Source organism: Callorhinus ursinus, unplaced genomic scaffold (assembly GCF_003265705.2).
Source record: "Callorhinus ursinus isolate GAN/ISIS: 27379988/994484 unplaced genomic scaffold, GSC_fseal_2.0 scaffold9, whole genome shotgun sequence".
In the NCBI taxonomy this organism is placed as follows: domain Eukaryota; kingdom Metazoa; phylum Chordata; class Mammalia; order Carnivora; family Otariidae; genus Callorhinus; species Callorhinus ursinus.
The window spans coordinates 22,056,173-22,076,144 of NW_027397071.1; the positions used below are offsets into that span (position 1 = coordinate 22,056,173).

At 44.3% G+C, this 19,972-nt stretch overlaps 1 protein-coding gene across 5 annotated transcripts in view; it reads right to left on the reverse strand.

Moving 5' to 3' along the window:
• The window catches only part of SLC44A3 (solute carrier family 44 member 3), a 91,533-nt gene that overhangs the window by 23,195 nt on the left and 48,366 nt on the right, over positions 1–19,972 (reverse strand). For 3 of the 5 annotated variants that reach the window (XM_073896269.1, XM_025872235.2, XM_073896271.1), the window contains 3 exons: positions 19,318–19,483; positions 9,481–9,637; positions 6,779–6,865 (listed from right to left, as the gene is read on the reverse strand). In XM_073896269.1, the coding sequence (XP_073752370.1) occupies positions 6,779–6,865; positions 9,481–9,637; positions 19,318–19,483 (410 nt within the window). The remainder of the gene's footprint in view (positions 1–6,778; positions 6,866–9,480; positions 9,638–19,317; positions 19,484–19,972) is intronic. The other 2 variants (XM_025872236.2, XM_073896270.1) reach the window with 1 other exon arrangement.

Sequence of the window (19,972 nt, forward strand, 5' to 3'; positions counted from 1 at the left end):
CCTCCAATTGAGCCAGCCAAGCCCCCCTCAAGGTTTAGTCTTTATCTGCTTGACTCTTAGGTCTCTCGGTTGTTCAGAACTTGGGCAAGGAAGAAGGAATGATTTATTAGGTCTCCAAAAACTTCAACACTCAGCTCTATTACTTTCCTACTGTTCCAGAGCAGGCTGCTACTTAACTTCTCTGAACCTAAGTATAAAACATAAAAGGAAAAAGGATACTAATCATAGCGTCCTCACAGGATTATTGGTGAGTTTGGAGATGGTTAATACGTGTAGCTAGCACAGCACCTGGCACACACAAGCGTCTGGTAAGCAGAGGTATTCTTGTCTTCAGGAGTTACACACCATGGAGAGTCAAAGTCATGAATGCCTGACACTCGGATGCCTCTCAGGAGGGTTTTCTGATTAGCTGAGGGCTGCGTGCACAACTGACCCTCCCTTCCCCATGGTGAGGCCGTCATTCCCTCAATAGATACTAACTGCCTCTCTGAGTAGGCAGAAGAATTTCAAGTCAGGAAGGACCTCAGAGTCCAACCCAAGACGGCAGCTGTTCACTGGGCCTTACCCCAAAGGAGGAGAAGCCGCTGAGGCCCACTTGGGGAAGAGGGCTTGAGGGCCTCACCCTCCTGAGCCCTGACCCTTGCAACACACCCACAGCAGGTGGGAGCTGGGCTCCAGAGAGGCTGCTCCCAAGAAGGCACATAAAGCCATGGCCCTAAGCACAGCAGGCTCAGAGCCAGGCACCAGGAAACATGAGGATACAGTCAGTTTTACCCCAGACAGTCTGGGGCCCCTGACGAGTAGGTGTCTCGATTCCTTTCTATCTAAAGCCAGGGTAGTAGCATCTGCCACCAGACAGCTGGGCTGTGAGGATTAGCATCGTCTAAAAATGGGCCTTAATGCAAACTATCATATTGACACACATGTTAGCTTCTTCCTGAAACATGCACACTTGGGGGCACCTCTCCAGGGCCCTCACCATCAGCTGGCCACCCCCAGAATAGCTGGGGAGTGGCAGGATCCAGGGCCACCGCCGTCATGAGAGACTGTGAGGAGGCCATTATGGCGACGTCAGCCCCCGAGAGCACTGTGTCCTTTCAGGAGACTTCCCCTCATTTTCATAATCTAGTGAGAGAAGTTGCACAATATTCGTTACTTTTTTTTTTTTTCTTCCTGATTTGTACATGCTGCCCTGGGGAGAGAGGAGAAGTCACTGGAGATCTGCCAGTTGGCTTGGGATGAATCAAAACCAGACATAGAGAGGTCACCGAGTGCCTTTGCTATTGATGGGACGATGAGAAAGAAGATCATTGAAACCGAGCTAACTGCAAGGAAGGCCGGCAGTGGGGAGAGGCTTTGAGATATTACAAAATCAAGCCTGCCACAAAGGCTCGGAAGACAGAGACCAACATTATGTGCACTGAAAAAAAGGGACTGGCAGGCAGTGTGGGTGGCAGGGGTGGGCGAAGAAGTAGGGAGGGGATGGGGGGGGTGTGTTTTCCAAGCAGCGGCAAGTTTTTCTCTGCCTTGGCCTGAACAAAGTCATCTGGGGCCTTTTGGAGCAGTATTGTGTTAGGAAGACAGGAAGCTAGGGCCATTTCTGATCAACTTCGTTTCTCACACCCAACAGATGCCAAAGGACCGCAGGCTGGTAGCTTTATGGCCTGCATGAAGGCAGACATGAGTGGTCTTGTCTTCTCCTCCAGTGGCGGGGCAGGGCATGGGGAAGAGATGCCCACGGCGGAGGAGGGAGGCAGCTACATGCTCCCTGCACATACAGAACTCGGGGGCTGGAGATCTGGGCAACATAAGCCATCGCTCGCCGCTCTTTGTGATCCCAGGGCAAGTCCTCAGCATGGATAAGAAGTACGGTGTGCAAAATCCAGAAAAACACGCAGTTCACACTCTCCCCATGCTGCCATGCAGCAGCGTGGCCTCCGCGGGGGCCCACCCCTCAGCTGGGCACCACAGGGGTCTGAAAGCTGCATTCTCATTCTGCAGGAGCCCAGTAAGGTGGAGGGGTTCTCCCCAGGGCTAGGAAGCAGGCAGGAGCCAGCTACGGGCTGCACCTGACTAGGGCCGGCTATACCGAGAAGCTCCTCCCAGGAGACTGGAGCGCAAACAGTCATTCTCAAATCGTTTGCTCTCTTCCCACGCCCATCCCCACTTCTGCCTCAAGAACAAAGGATTGAAGAGGAATGCGGTGCTCAACACGATTAAAAGACAACGAATTAAACAAGAGCCAAATAGTCAACAGAAGTAAAATGTTAATTAGGACAAGAATAACTGCAATTGAACAACAGAGCCAATCCAAATAATGCTGGTGGTACGCCCACAGCAAAGTGTTCTTTCCCCAGTTTGCTACGCCCAGCTCTGTGCGCACATTCACAAGCTTTGCAGCGTTGCCAGGCATAGTCATGGTGGCCTGATGTCTTGACAGAGTAATAAATCTGAGTCCTCAGGAAACCAAGTAAAACACCAATTTTAGTTCATAAATAACACATTTTAGTAAGCTTTAGTAACACACTATGTACTTTACTGATTAGTTAATAGCTCTTGGTTGTAGGCGAAAATGAAAACCCAGGCAATTTTGCCATTTGCCTGTGAGAATTGAAGAAAGAACATTCTGTAACGTTCAGATCAGCTGGGAACCATCAGGAAGAGTCTTGTGGCCAAGCAGTGGGTTTCAAACTTAGAGGAACACTGATCTAAAACTAACATCAGAGTTAGGATAGACATCTGTGTCATCAATGGACAAGAGATGTGCGCTTCGGGAGACATTTCCATGAGGAACTGTGTGGGGACACCCTAAGAAATAAGAGGTGTGTCGCTCCTGCCATTGCGTTAGCCTGCAGAGCCCCACAGGGGAACTTCTCAGTCAGGCTCCTGGGACGTGCTGGGCGGGAGGGGGAGGCTACAGGATCTCTTTGACTGAAAAGCTCTGAGAACAGCCAGCCCAGCCTCCCAGAAGCTTTAACACTGACTTGCCTGAGGGGAGAAGGTGGGCCCTGACCATCCCCCCAAGACTTTTCTGGATCTATCATTGCATGATTCATCCTTCACCCTTTTCAATACCCCTACGCCTTTCCTTCCTCCTCCACAAAGATCTGCCCAGTAAAAGCGTGTGCTCAACTGTGAGCAATCTGATGGGCCTGGCCCCTGTGGGAGATCTACCACAGAGAGTACTCACGCCTCCCTCTCCCCTAGTTTAACGATGCATACTCGTGAAGGGCTTGGGTCCCGGAGGCGAAATCCATACGGATTCAAATCCTAGTTCTGCTACTAGCTATGTGCCCTCTCAAGCCTCATCTATAAGTCGGAGCTACTATCTCATAGGGCTGTGGGGAAAACGAACAACTGATATGAAGGCAGGGAAAGGGCTCAGAATACAGCTGACAACACAGTGAGTACTAGAAAGCCCAGGGCTCCTGCTGTCCTTATCAGCTGGTGACCTCCAGCGGGTACTCTCTGCTCTAGGACAAATGCAAGGTCTTCATGAACCCTCTCCTCATCGCCAAGATTCCCCTTTCCGAACTTCCGTGTTCCCTTTTCCAGCACCCAAACGTGCACCTCTCTGCACTGTTACATTAATGTCTCCCACAAATGCCTCTTACTGTTCCCCCATCCCTCGGGCTAGCTTGTCAGCTCGCTGTGTATTGGCTCTGTGACCACAGTCCCCTTCCCCTCTATGCCCGGGGTTCAGATGGTTCAAATACAGTATAAACAAGCACATAGGTGTTGGATAAATAAATGTGGGAGGTGTACCCGGGTCGTTTTTTCAGGTATACACATATTTGGTCTTTATGGTGGAGAGATAAGTAATAAGACATAACGCGCGTGGTTTGGTCTCCCAGGCTGCAAGTGAGTTACTGCGTGGCCTTAGGCGGGGTGTCTATAAAAGGCAGCAGCTACCACCTGCCTGCCCCCCACCCCCCACCCCGGGGCCAGGGCAGATGCGCTGGGCTTTTAAGCAGCAGTGGTGAAGCACAACCAGCTCCTTGATGTTAAGAGCATCTGGGTTCTGATGGTAACAAATAGGTCTCATTCTCTTTTAGCATTTCCCAGCTCCGATTGCACCAAACAAGGCCAATAAAATAGGCCTCAGCGCTTTTAGATCAGATTTCCAGAGAAATCTTCCCCCCAGTAACTCATGACTGTGCCAGGAGATTTTTCAAAAGGCTAATCTAAATTCCTTCTCACTTTAGGCTCCCTTCCCTTTGTCTTCCGCCGAACGAGATCAACAACAGCCCTGACCACCATGATACGGTGATCACCTTTATTTTTAAATCTTTATTTCACTCTGTTTCCCAGTAATTGATCTAGACTAGAGGGGACTGTTTCCTCCCTATCAGTATTCCCATCATTTTTTTCCTCTTCTTTTTCTGTGCTTCCCCCTCTTTCTCCCTCTCCTAACCCTCGGGCCTCCCACCGGTCCCCGTGTTAGCCCGTACTGCCTGGTCCTGTAGGAGCCACCCCAGGTGAAGGACGCTCTGCTGGCTGGTTTAGGCCGAGGCCTATGGTACCAGCCCCAGGATCAGAATTTGAAGGACGCAGCCCTGTATGCAACACTGATGCCCCATGAGCTGCATCCAGGCTAGCTGAGCCTTTTGGTGAGTCAGGCACCATCACTCTCCTTGACCATCTGGTATAGAGTCCTTTGCCTTTATAATGCTAATTAAGGTGTGACTCATACCAATGCTACTCATAATCTCTGAAACTGAACTCCCAAGGGAAAGGGGAGTGGGTTCATACGAGGTGGTGGAATTTCAGAGTGCAAAAAATATGTCCCTTAGGATAACAAGGCAGAGGAAAGAAGCATAAACATGGTACAGGACAGTGGCTAACAAATATGGTTTGGCAGCCCAGCCCTGTCTTCAAATGAAACCTTTGGTGGAATCCCACTCCTAACTCCGATCGGAGTGGCGCTGCTCTGTGTGGAAGGCAGGGTAAGGTGGTGGAGGCACGGGGCCAGAGCCCGCACTTCTGCCTCCTCACCCCTGCTCTCCTCTCCTGACAGGGTGGTTCCTGCAGCATCCACAAGGAGCCCCCACGCTTCCATGAGTGAAGGAGCGACAGAGACAGCAAGAGGAGATGACAAATCAACTTTAGGGCCTTATGGGACCATGTGGCCAACATACCTGCAAAATGACGGTCCCATCGCTTTTGTTTTTTTAGTTTATGTTTCTTAGCCTTGATTTTCATGGATATATATATTTTATCATAGTATGTTTTTGTAATGCATCTCAGAATCTTTGCAGAACAAGTTGGTGTCTGGATATGTGCACACCAGTGCTAGGAAGAGAGAAGCTGGATATCACATCCGTGGCAAGCCATTCATAAGGTCTGGTTTCACTTGCTATACGACTCACCACTCTGAAAGATGCTATTGTATTTTTAAAAAATTTTATTTATTTATTTGAGAGAGAGAGAGCAAGAGAGCACAAGCAGGGGGAGCAGCAGAGGGAGAGGGAGAAGCAGGCTCCCAGCTGAGCAGGGAGCCCGATGCGGGGCGCTCGATCCCAGGACCCTGGGACCATGACCTGAGCCGAAGGGAGACACTTAACCACCTGAGCCTCCCAGGCACCCTAGGTACTATGGTATTTTACTGTGCTTTATACATGATGACTTAAAGCAAACCGAATGAAAACTAAATACACTCTAAAATAAACTCCAAGATTCTTAAGAGCCTCAAAAGTAGAACTTTACACTCTAAGACGACATTTTCCCCTGAACGATGACAGGTATTCTTAATAGCACTTATAATAAGATGTTAAACATGGATGGCCTAATTAGTCCCTTTACTTTTGCTTGTATATTTATTAGGAAGAGGGGCAATAATAAGAAACACTTTGCTGGGCACCTGGGTGGCTCAGATGGTTAAGCGTCTGCCTTCCGCTGGGTCATGATCCTGGCTCAGCGGGGAGCCTGCTTCTCCCTCTCCCACTCCCCCTGCTTGTGTTCCCCCTCTCGCTGTGGCTCTCTGTCAAATAAATAATAAAATCTTTAAAAAAATACTGCTTTGTGTAAATTTGACTAAGGGCTATTAATTTCCTAAATTATCTACAGAAAAATGTAACATATATTTAAATGTCCATTAGTTTGAAAGACGCGAGAAAAAATCTGAAATTCAAACAATTGCAGTATATAATTTTTTTCTGATTTTTAAAGGAATATTTATAGCTTGAAAGGGAAGAGCTGGTGAAATATATAAAAATCAGAGAGGCAATTCTTTTCCTATTTCAGGAAAATTATAGTTCTTGAAGAAGACATTGACAATTAGCTCTCAGTTGACACATACTCATTATGCTGGAATTTCTAGACTCCTCCCCTTTTTATTTCTGAGAAGGGAAACACATTTCTTTCAGAATTGGACAAATGGCTTTAATGACCTATATCATCTACAGCCCAGAAGTCAGATCCAACAGACAGCCTGCTTTCCTCTGGTCAAAGCTAAGAAAAACTTTCACATTTTTAAACTGTTGGGGAAAAAAAATCAAAAGAAGAAGAACATTTCTTGACAGGTGAACATTACATGAAATTCCCATTTCGGTGTCCATAAATAAAGGTTTTTGAAATGCAGTTATGCCCCTTCATTTGCATTTTGTCTGTGGCTGCCTTCCTACTAGGATGGCAGAGCTGAGACTGAATGGCCCCAATGCCTAAAATATTCATACAGTCTGGCCTTGCACAGAAAAATTTGCCGACCCCTGACCTAAGAGATGGAGCCCACTGGAGGGCCCCCTGTGTGTGTCCCTGGGGCACACGGCAGGAGACGTACCTGGTTGAATTGGCGCAGCCATTTGTCAAGACACCAGAAACAGCAGAAGCAGCATCTGAACACGCACCTGGGCCACACACCATGCTGCTGGGATCGGGGTCAGAACCAAAGGAACAGAGTCAGAAACACAGGAAAGAAGGAAGCAGGTAGACACATAGTACGTTTCTGCAGACACGTAGTGCGTTCCTAACTTGGAGATTCATGCACCTGGGGAAGCACGCAGTGTGGGAGACGTTCTATTCTGCAGGTGCTATTCCTACTACGAATTATTACATTATCCCTGAGGAGTGAAGTTTCTCTCCTGTGGGCTTACCTTGTGATGACTGCTGTTGCCCTCAGCAAAAAGGGAAATGGGTTATAGTCCATATTTACTAGCAAAGGTAAACTAGGCTTTCTGGTTCTAGTTAAAAAAAAAAAAATCTCTTTCCATCTTCCCCTAAGTGTCGTCAATGATACAATTTGCTTTTACAAACCAGTTTGTATTCTTGAAAAATCCACATCCCAAATCACAGTGAAACAAATAATACATTGTAGGTATTAATTACATGCCCATATAAAAAGAAGAATCAAGTTTAACTTTTTTTGCAAAAAAAACCCCATACTGAGATTTTCAGGGCTAAATTTCAAGGGACAAATTAGTCCTTTGAAATATAATTTGGACATAGGCATAGCTCAAGAATGAATAATTTAATAAAACTCTTGGAGGAGGGGTGATTGGATGTGTCCTACGGACTGCCCAAAGGTTAAAAAAAAAAAAAAAATCCCTGTAAACAATCCTGAAATAGTCCTCTCTGAGGACCCCAGAAGTAACTCAGCCTTATATGGACATTTTCTTGTCCCACCGTTAACTCAATTGGATGAAATTTTATCTGGGTACTTTTCAGCCTGGCTATGGTTGTGAATGAGCCATTTCACACAAGGAAAGCTCACACAGTGGCGGTGCGAAGTGTTTAAGTTAGACACAGTATGGGGAAAACCGCGTCTTTTTAACTGAAGAAAGGACACATCTCTCCAGTAGTGAGATCACTAAAGGGGAGTCTGGCCCCTTGATCCTTCTGGGATCTCAGGAGTGATAAATAACCTTTTAGACTTCTGCCAGAGAAACCAACCCACCGACTTCTCTTTTAGATTTATGGAAGGCTGCTGGCCCAGAGTTCAAGGTGCCTAGCTCTCGGAAGGATGGCAAGGTCCCCTACTGCTCATTAATTTGTGATTATCTATTGCTAATGCATATAATGAATATATTTAAAATAGAAATCTGTTATGCTCTTCAAAAAAATCCTTCTTGAAATTGAAGGATCAAATGCAAAATGCAGGAGACAGAGGAACTAGATTTGGCTTGGAATTGGAATGCCTCTTCAAGTCACCAAAATGCATGTATATTTTGATCGCTTGAAATTTAGCCCTGAAAACCTCACCATAGGATTTATTTCCAAAAAAGTCAAACTTGATTCTTTTTTAACGTGGGCACATAATTCGTATCTACAATGCAATCTTTCAATAGAAATATAAGAAAATACTCTATGCTCAGGGGAACCGCTTAGCATGTATTTCATGATAAGGAAGCTAGATAATTTTATGTGAAATGCAATCCATTATTCCGAATTCATATACTAATCTTAAGTCTTGATTATAGACTTAAAAATATCAAACAATTTAAAATATAGGAATAAATCCATGTGTAGAATTTCCCCAATTTACTAAGGACACAAGGTTGGAATCAGGTAAACTTGCGAAACTCTGATCAAGTCACAAGCACTGAGGTGGGGATGGGGGGAGGGATTAACAATCGTGTGAGAACAGAAAAGTTGGGAAAAGTCCAACCTTCCCTTTTTTGGCAGGCCAGAAATACCATGAGAACAGCTGTTTTCCTGGTGTTCTGGTTTCCACTGGCATTCATAACCAAATGTGCATGGAAATAAAAACCAGGGAGGAGAAAAACCCCCAGGCACAAAAGCCCTACAGTTTTCTCTCTTTTGACCTGAGATTTAGGTCAGCTTATCCATTTCTCACTATTAAGCACATTTTCTCTCCCTGTCTCTCTCTCTCACACACACACACACCCTCTCTCACATACACACACGTGCATGCATGCGTGCACACACACACATACACACACACATTCTCTCTCACACTCACTTATTAAAACTCCCCCCACACACACACACCAGTCACTTCCCATGGCACCCTCTAGGAAACAGAAAAGGAAGGAATATTTTAGCATTAAAACAGAAACAAACAAATATTATTCCTATCTTGTAGCATATTTTCTTACTTAAAAAAAAATCTTGTAGTATATTACTTAAAAAAAAAAAGACAGGATAAATGTCTACAAAACTTGTTAAAAGTTTTATCTGAAAAATCCCTTCCGTTTGTTCAGCATTTAGATGAGAAGGAAAACCAGCTAACTTAGAACTACTCCCTCCCCAACCCACCTCCACCACCTTGTGGTCAAAAAAACAAACCCCCAAACCCCAAACAACAAAACAACAACAAAAAACCCAACAAACAAAACAGGCTAGGCACAAAAAGGTAGCTGGGGGTGGGGTGGGGTGGGGGGCGGATCTGAAGAACACTGAGGCTTGGGAATGGCCACTGTCACAGGTCCACACTACTGTCCCGGGACCTGTGGCAGCTGTCCAGTCAGTACCTTTTCTGCCCCTTCAAAACCCTCTGCCTCGTGCACTAAGGAGCTGCCTTACCTTGCCTTTCAGAGCGTTGGAAACGTACATGAGAATGGTTCTCGGAATCCTCACCAGAGTGATCAAAAACGACCCTTTTATGGCTGTTCCTTGATGGTAGCAGAAAAGAATGGAGAGAGACCAAAGGATTGGGCGATCAGGAGGGTCATTTTTATTTCTGGGAATAGGGGGGAAAAGATAGCATTTAAAAAACACCATTTAAAACTTCTCTCTGGTTCAGATCATCAACGGTGCTAACATTTATAAAGCAGCAATGCAATTTGGCAAAGCTTTTATACACGTTCGTAGCTAAGGTTAAATTATTTCTTGGACTAACTCCTTTTCATGGCATTCAATGCTACTAACAAACAGAACGGAAAATTAAAAAAAAAAAACACTGAGGAATGAAAATAAACAAGCTTTCCTCTTTATCATGCCTTCCCCCTCCCCCAATCCTGTAAGTTTTCTCTTAATCTCATTTTCACTTTCAGAAGTTTAATTATATAATCATTTCCAAGGTCTACATTACATACGTAAATATTGCCAGCATTAGCTTGGTGATTAAAATCACCACCAAATCAGGTGACCAGGAAGGGCAGCCAGCCACAGGGACACCGGTGAGCTCCAGCTTGATTAAAGGGACAGAAAGTTTTGGCTTCTACACAGCTCAAGTCTCCTAAAATCCAGCTGATTTCTACTCTGCTCTTTAAAGGTCACTTCAGTGTGAATCATTTGTGGAGCGTGTCATGACACAGCAACCAAGAACGCAAAAGCCAGTTTCACAAGCAGGGGGGAAACAAAAAGTAAAAAAGAACAGAATGGGCATGGCCTTCACCCTACCCCAAACCTGCAAGATAGAAGAGAGGCAGGGCTGGTGCCACCCCTCCCCTGACCATCTCAATTCCCGCTGGTGCCAGTTCTAGAAAATGAGGCCCTTTCCAAGAAGCCACCTCACTGATTCCAAGTGAGGCTTGCTTACTTCATAATGGATTATTCTACAACTCGCTCAGGTCGCTAATAAGCCACTATGAATTAAGGTTGTGACAAGAGCCTAGGTTTTGAGGGAGAAGAAAGGAATGCGGCCAGAAAGGTCTCAAGAGTTGGCAAAAGGCTGTATTTTGCTGTTACTGAAATCCTCCAGGAAGGAAAGGAGAACCCGAAAGTCCTATTGGGTGCGGAGTAATCATGATCCTGTCGCCCCACAAAAAGGGTGATGTGTGTTTCAACTCAGTATTATTGAAAATAGGAAATACCAGGGAAACTATTGCTGATATGAATTCATGTTGGTCTGATAAACTAGAAGAGTAGTACCGGCCAGGAAAATCTGACACGGTTTTTCCCTTTCCTCAGCTTTTTTTTTTTTTTTTTTAAGGAAGGAAGAATGTTTACTTTTCCATTTAGGAGATTTATGTGCCTTAGAACTTATTACAGGGCTCGCGAAGATGCAGGGGAAAGAGGACAGCACCTGCTTTCCATCTGGTAGGGAAACAAGTGACTCACAGGCCACGCGAAGGGGGCTCTGGAATCTGGTCCTCCAGGTTTTGAAGTCTGGGCTTGCGCCTCATCTTTCCGAGAAGGTTTTGCTGGGAGGGGATTCACCACTTCAGGCAGCAGCGGGGGGGGGGGGGGGGCCTGCCGTGGCCAGTGACACATCCTGACTGTGACTCCAGCCTCTCCAGGGCTTGGGTGGAAGACGCGTTAGTTCCAGGAGCTGGCTTCTCACGTGACGAGAGAAAGTTAAAAGGAAGACCCTTCCAACTCAGGCCAGCTCGTGGAGTCAGGAGGCGTTCAATACCCACCCCAGCCCCCCATTAGAAACCACCCTACAGGAAAGGGTTAAATGAGTGGCGTGTCTTTGAGGCCTCCACCTTCTCTTGTCAGACCTTTCTCCGTGGTCAAAGGTAACATCGTCCTGCCCTGCCTCCCCTGCTGTGTTTGTGGCCACGACCTTCATCTCTGTCTCCTTCACGAGCAGCAGAACCCGCCCCCAGGAAGAGGACCTGATTATATCCGACGAAGCTTAAAATAATACTCCTCACTGGATTTCATCGTCTCTTGAGAACTGGCTTGCGGAGTGGCAATGCAGGGCCGGGCGCGTCGGGCACCCCAGTGAGGAGCTGAGGAAGCTGGGGCCTCCCGTCAGGCCTGCCCTCTGTCCCTAGGGCTCACTGCGTGTGCAGCACCTTCCACCCCGCTTCTGTGGGGGTGGCATAAGGAAGATCTGGGTAGTGTGGGACAGCAGGTGACCCTAGCATGTGCTCCCCACAGCCTGGGCCCAGCTTCCCCCTCCTTTTAAACTTGCGGCTGTCCTGTGGGAGCTGGAGCCCCAGGACACCACAGCAACTCCAGGCGCTCAGCAGAGGCTCTAACCTTCCCCTCCATCCGAGTCCTGTGGCAGCTTTGGGTCACGGCACACTAGGGCTGTGCAGCGACCACTCGTCCTGCGGAAAACACGGCATCAGGCCAAGCAAGCAACTTCAGGGTCCTAGAGGCAAGTGTCACGCCAGTGAGATCCGGCCCAGCACTGGGGACTCTTCAACAGTATGAGGAGTAACTGTGTGCTGAGGCTCCTGGACAAGGACCAGCCTGAACGGGAGGGATGGCCTCCAGTGTAAATCTGGTCCCCAGCAAAGGGGCGCTCTGTGGTCCCCGAAGAGACTATCCTTTCCTGAGGTTTCTTTCAGCAACATCACAGTACAGTCCATCCTTCCAACCCTCTAGGAAAACGAGATTGTCTTTATTATGAAGAACAGGATTCTGTAGCTGTCCTCAGCGCCTCCTGTTAGGGTTAGGAAATCCAGCAGTCTCCTGCCTAAATCCCAAAAGCTCGGCTGTTCACCCATCCCCCTCATTGCCTTCTCAGCCAATCAAGAGCTGCTGGAAACCATCTTTGGGATATTTGAAAGCGATGATGAAGTCATGCCTCAAACGCCCCTTCTCCAAGTTGAATGGTTCTAGTTCCTTCCTATCACCATCCCCAGCCACATCTTTATGGCTCTCTATTGACCCCTCTTCAAGCGAATGGTTGTAAAAGAGAAATTTTACAGGTCACCGTATGCTGGCACTTGATGCTCTCTGCATGAGCTCTTCAGCCCTCATGATGCTTACGTGAATGACAAAGATGAGCTGGTGAATCCTCCCCCTGAGTGCAGGCCAGAACATGAGATATTGTCAACCTTGGGACAAGGGAAAATCTTAAGGTTTCAAAATTCAGCACCATGTAAAAAAGAAAGTGGAACTCCTTAATAAAGAAATAGTGCTCTAAGTTAGTTGACACGCATTTTATTTGTACCAAAGTAATATGTAAATATCTTAAGTCAAATAGCACGAAGCTACCCAGGGAAGATAGCAGTTGGCTTTCCCCACTGCTCATTTTCTTTCCCTAGAGGTATGTTAGCTATTTCTTCTGTAACTCACCCCACACTTCCAAATTACATGTTCTTTCTGCCATGTGTTTTTTTCAGCCTCTGATATTGTCTACTGGCTTCTCACTTTTTTTTTTTTAGAGGTGGGGGGAAGGGCAGAAGGAGGGAGAGAGAGAATCCCAAGCAGGCGCCACAAGTGTCGTGGAGCCAGATGTGGGGCCCCATCTCACGACCCTGAGATCATGACCTGAGCCAAAACCAAGAGTCAGATGCTCAACTGACTGAGCCATTCACCCAGGCGCCCCTGATTTCTCATTTGAAACATGTTTGTCGATTGTTTGTCTTATACAACCTAAACATTTTCCCATTCTCTCCTTTTTCTCAATATAATTATATTGAACTTTTTAGAGTTTTTCCCAGCTTTATTGAGATATAATTGACATAAGAAATTGTGTAAGTTTAGGGTGTACGATGTGTTGATCTGATACTTACATATTGCAAATGATGACCACTACAGCGGTAGCTAACAATGTTGTATAATTACATTTCTTTACTGTGGTAAGAGCATTTAAGTTCTACTCTCTCAGCAATTGTCAAGTATATGATACAGTCTTATTAACCATAATCTCCATGCTGGACATTAGATCCCTAGAACTCATTCATCCTAACTTGAAGCTTGTACCCTTTAACCAACATCTGCCCATTTCCCCTAGCTGCGTCCTCAAGCCCTGGTAGTCACCACTCTACTGTTGCTAAATTTCTATTGTTTTGGCTTTTTTACATTCTGCATATAAGTGAGATCATACAGTATTTATCTTTCCCTGACTTATTTCGCTTAGCAACAGTGCCCTCAAAGTCCATCCACATTTTCCTCTTTCTCATGACTGACGAAAATTCCATTGTGTGTGTGTGTGTGTGCGTGTGTGTGCGTGTGTGTGTGTGTACCACAACTTCTTTATTTAGTCATCTGTTGATATTTGATTAACATTTGGGTTGTTTCTATAGCTTGGCATTGTGAATAATGTTGCAATAAACATGGGAGTGCAAATATTTCTTTGAGATCCTATTTTCATTTCCTTTGGATATATACCTAGAAGTGGGATTGCTGGGTCATAAGGTAGTTCTATTTTTAATTTTTTGAGGAAGTTCCATACTGTTTTCCATAGTGGCTGCAACAGTTTGCATTCCCACCTATAATGCAAAGGGGTTCCCTTTTCTCCATATCCTTGCCAAAACTTACCTCTTGTCTTTTGATGACATCCATTCTAACAGGTGTGAGATGATATCTCCTTGTAGTTTTGATTTGCATTTTCCTGATGATGAGTGATGTTGAATACCTTTTCATGTACCTGTTGGTCATTTGTATGTCTTCTTTGGAATGATATCTATTTAGTTCCTCTGCCCGTTTTTTAACTGGATGTTTTTTAAGAGGTGACCTTTATTTTATTTATGTATTTATGTATTTATTTATTAAATCTGTGCATTTTTTTTTAAAAAAAGATTTTATTTTAGAGAGAGAGAAAGTGTGCTCGTGCAAGTGGGGGAAAGGACAGAGGGAGAGAGGGAGAGGCAGAAAATCTCAAGCAGCCTCCATGCTGAGTAAGGAGCCTGACCCTGGACTCCATATCAGCCTGAGATTGTGACCTGAGCTGAAACCAAGAGTCAGACACTTAACTGACTGTGCCACCTTGGCACCCATTTATTTTCTTTTTTAAAGATTTATTTATTTGTTTGAGAAAGAGAGTGAGAGCGAGAGCGAGCATGAGTGGGGGTAAGGCCAGAGGAACAAGCAGACTCCCCACTGAGCAGGGAGCCCGATGCGGAACTTGGTCCCAGGACCCTGAGATCATGACCTGAGCCGAAGGCAGATGCTTAACTGACTGCGCCACCCAGGCGCCCCTATTTATTTATTTTTTTAGAGGGAGAGAAAAAGACAGCATGCATGAGTGGGGTATGGGGGGAAGGGGCAATAGGAGAGGTTGAGAAAGAGAATCTTAAGCAGGCTCCACAAGTGCGGAGCCTGATGTTGGGCTTGATCTCATGAACCTGGGATCATGACCTAAGCCAAAATCAAGAGTCATACACTTAACCAACTGAGCCACCCAAGTGCCCCTTAACTGGATTTTTTGTTGTTACTGGATTATATGAGTTCTTTATATATTTTGGATATTAACTTATGATATATGTGATGTGCAAATATTTTTTTCCATTTCATAGGTTGCCTTTCATTTTGTTGTTTTTTACTGTGCAGAGGAGCTGAACAACCTATATCTTGAAAACTACAAGAGTTTGATGAAAGAAACCAAAGAAGACACAAACAAATAGAAAGATATTTCGTGTTCAAGGATCGGAAGAACTCATATTGTCAAAATATCCATACTATCGAAAGCCATATATAGATTCAATGCATTGCCTGTCAAAATTCCAATGACATTTTTCACAGAAAAAGAAAAGGCAGTTCTAAAATTTGTGTGGTATTACAAAAGATCCTACATAGTTGAAGCAGTCATGAGAAAGAACAAGCCTGGAGGCATCACACTAATTTCAAAGTATGCTACAAAGCTATAGTAATCAAAACAGTGTGGCACTGGCATAAAAATGACACACAGGGGCACCTGGGTGGCTCAGTTGGTTAAGCGACTGCCTTTGGCTCAGGTCATGATCCTGGAGTCCCGGGATCGAGTCCTGCATCGGGCTCCCTGCTCAGCAGGGGGGTCTGCTTCTCCCTCTGACCCTCTTCCCTCTTGTGCTCTCTGTCTCTCATTCTCTCTCAAATAAATAAATAAAATCTTAAAAAAAAAAAAGACACACAGATCAGTGGAACAGAATCAAGGGCCCAGAAAGAGAAAGGGATATTTCCTTTAATAAACAGTGTTGGGAAAACTGGATAACTACATACAGAAGAATGGAATTACACCCCTATCTTACACTACTCACAAAAATTAATTTGAAATAAAGACTTAACCATAGGAACCAAAACCATAAAACTAAAGACAACACAGGGAAAAAGCTCCTTGACATTGGCCTTGGCAATGATTTTTTGAATATGACACAAAAGCACAGCCACAAAAGCAAAAATTAATAAGTGAGACTACATCAAACTAAAAAGCTCTGCACAGTAAAAAAACCAACAAAATGAAAGGCAACCTATGAAATGGAAAAATTTATTCCTAAGTATTTTATTGATTCTTGATGCTATTGTGAATGGGGTGGTTTTATTTTTCAGATATTTTGTTGTTATAGAAATGCAACTGTTTTCGGTCTGTTGATTTTGTATCCTGCAACTTTACTGAATCCATTGATTAGTTCTAACAGTTTTCAGTGGAGTTTTTAGGCTTTCTCTCTATATAAGATCATATCATCTACAAACAAAGACAATTTTACTTCTTCCTCTCTGGATACCTTTTATTTCTTTTTCTTGCTCTGGCTAGGACTTCCAGTACTATATTGAATAGGAGTGGTGAGAGTGGGCACTCTTGTCTTGCTCCTGATCTTAGAGGAAAAACTTTCAACCTTTTACAATTGAGTATGTTTTAATCAACGTTTAGTGTTTCCATTATCTGTACATAAATAACATTCACAACTGATCTAAGTAGTGTATTTTTTAAAAAAATTATGTATTCATTTATTTTTGTTGAAGTATAAACCAAGTAGTTATTCTGATTATAGTTTCTTTCCTATACAACTTTTGGGTTTTCCTGAAGTTAATAATTGTTTCACATTTTTTATTTGCTTGGTTTCCCATGGGCTTTACTGAATGCTTCAGCGAAGTATAAATCTTTTCTCTACTTGTTCAAACACATCTGGTATTCTCTTAGTTTCCTTCCCCACCCCCCCCGCCCTTGGACATATGCCTCGGGGAGCCCACTGCTCTCCTGCTCCTCCTTGGACTGGATATTTTTTTATACCTGCTTCATAGCTACCCTTCTGGGAATTCCCTATTCTTTACTGTGTTGGAGCCCATTTCCTGAAACTCCTATTTTCCTCCCTGGCTTACTCATTCATTTCAGAGGAGAACACCCTTCCTAGGAAAGGAGAGAGGGAGCAAAATCTCTTGGGATGTTGCAGTCCTGAACATGACTTTATTTTCCTTTACCCTTGACTGACAGCATGAATAGGTATAGATTTCTAGTTTTGAAAATAATCTCTCGTTAGAATTTTGACAAGTTTGCTTCATTGTCTTCCTAGTTCAGAGTTGCTGTTGAACATCAGACCCCACTCTAGTTCTTGATCCTTTGCCTCTGATCTATTTTTCTCTTTAGAAGCTTCTGGGATCTTCCCTTTACTCATGTCCTCTAGCTCTGGGAAATTTTCTTTGATAACTTCCTTTCTCTTTCCTTTGTTCTCTATTTCTGGAACTCATATTAGTCAGATGGTGAGTCTCCAAAATGTATTCTCTAACTTTTTATCCTTTATTTTCCATCTTTCTGTCTTTTTGCTCTGTCTTCTGGAACAATTTTTCAATTCTATATTTTAATCCTTCAGGAGAAAAATTTCACTTTTGCAATCATATTTTTAATGACTAAGAGGTCTTTCATTCTTTTTTTTTGTACTTATTTTATGGATGCACTATTTCTTTGTTCTTTCTGAGGATATCATAGGTTTTTATATTTTTTTTTTGTAGTTTTCTTCTGCTGCCTGCGTTGTCTCTATTTTCCCTAAATTCCCTCTGTTTTGTTCATTTTGATCTTTTTCTTTCACTAGAGGTTTTCTGTGAATGTTGAATCATCACTGGCTACCAATTCAATTTAAGACTGAGGAACTATAGAGTGAACTGGCAGCTCTGTATGAGGGGTGACAGTTTCCTGGTGAGTTCCACTGTCTGGTTCAGTCAGGGAATCATTTCACTGGAGGACCCCTCCCCCATGATATGGCATTATATGCAGGTCTTTACTTTGGATTGGTAAGTTCACCAAAGAAGAATCCTCTAATCTCTTGTCAGGGGGATATCAACGTAGCTGTCAACATCCTAGGAGCTAAGCCATGGAATGCCCGTTGGTGGTGGCAATGGGGGTCCTCACTATGCAGTTTTTAGGCTTTTACTTATCTCCCCTTCTTTCAATACAGAGCCTTACGCCCAGCCTCAGCTGTGCCAGATACTCCAAGTCCAGACCCTTTCTGGTTTACCCCTCCAGAAAGCAAAGCTCCTATCTCCTGTTGGTTTGGAGGAGAGGCCCTGGAGCCTAACTGTTCCTTAGGAAGACCTATAACTAACCTTCAAAAGTACATTTTACACTTGAATTCCTGGCCCCCTAGGTTTTTGTGGCTCACACCAGCCCATCTTATTTTCACCTCCTCTCCCAGCCAACACACACAGACAGGCCTTTTTAGGTTTGTCTAGTTGGCTCAGTTGCTACTCATCCATCCTCTCTTCAGCTTTCAACATTTGGTTGATGTTTCTTTTCCCTGTCATTTCCTATTGTCTCTGTACATTTATGCCTCTTTCATTCTTTCATGGTTTGGGGGGAGGGGAGTTGGAGTAGGAGAAGGGGTTGGAGATACAGCTATATGCTTCACTGGAAGTCTAAACCAAAAGCCCCCACTGAAAATGCTTTGGTTTTGTGATTCTAAGGTAACACAAAATCACTACTGTCAGACAGTTGTTATCTGCTAGCCAACGTGGTTAGAATAATCTTTGCTCCCGTACTCAGGAGCAAGCAGCTCATGCCACCCACCTCCAGTGGCTCAGAGGTCCTCAAGGCCAAGGGCTACAAGCCTTGTGTGCATCCCACAGAGTCTCTAATGATGAAGGCTCCCAAACAGCACCCCTGTATTAAAACCCACAGTGCTCCTTATTGTCGGGAGGTAATTGCTCATTGGGATGAATCATCCCTGGTTGACTTTCTTACCCCCACAAATATTCATGCTTATCTGCTCATTTGGTCTGAGAGATTAGAGGAGGCTCAGCCCTATAGGGAATAAACTTCCTGTCCTCAGTCCAACCCTGTCATTGTCCTGGCCTGCTGTGCTTGCCTGCGGTTTTACCTTTGCCCCATGGAGAGTCACACACACACAAACGAGGTAAAAAGTTCGGGGAGGGGTGTGTGTCCTCAATTATTTTGATGAGGTAATGGGGTGAAAACACTTAAATAAGTATCACGGTGAACAAAGAAGCAAGTAATTAATTCACTAGTACTTAACACGAACTGTATTTTATAGTTATATACAATTTCCTTAGGGTTTAAAATTATTTTCCAAGAAAACACTTCCCTCATTTTTTACAGAAGTCAACCTGTCCTTTCAGACGTCTTTCAATTCTAAGCAGCTGGATTATGTCCCTGTTTTGCTTCCCTCTAAATTTTCTAGCTTAAGGCGAAAGAGCTTGGAAATGTGACACATTTAAGGTATAACATTTCTTTTCACTACAAATGAGCATCCTGTTCCAATTTTGACCTTAGTCTTTGACTCCTGCCAACCCCTTTTTAAAATTCCAAAGTATCTTTTGTGATACCGGACATGAAGCACGTAGACAAATCAAGAGCAGTAATCCTACCTGTTGAAATAGCAAGTGACCAGTGCCCCAGCTACTGTCATTTGCTGGCACGCGAGGATGAATTCGCTGGTCCAGATGAGGCCAATTAAATGGTACCACCACATATACCGAATGCCTACGAGAGGCTGATACTCCACTTGGCCACCTTCAATAACCCGTGCAGCTCCTAAAGTTTAAAACACAAACATGCTTTACACCAATGTTTTCCAAAGCATGGAAAGATGATTCAACAGGCCACACTTCCTTGTGGCTGGCTGTTGTCATCAGGTAGACACACAGATGCCAAAGTAAAGTTGGTAGCATCCACCCTCATTTGAGATCTTCATAGCACACACTGAAAAATGAGAACACACATTTAACTGATGAATAATATCAATAACAATATTCATAATGACTGATGCGTAGGCAATTTGCAAGACACTTGACCTATGTACTCTAACGCTCATCCCACTTTGTAGAAATGAAAATTGAGGTTTGGAAGAGTCAGGGAACTTTTCATAAAGTCTCACTGCTCATGATTAGTGGAAGGAGACTATAAACCCTGACACACTGGATTCTAACATCCATGGTTTTTCTACCATACCACTTTGTGATACAAACAAAACTTGTTATTAGGACTATAGCCATTAGGACTATATTCTAGAACCCTGCTTCC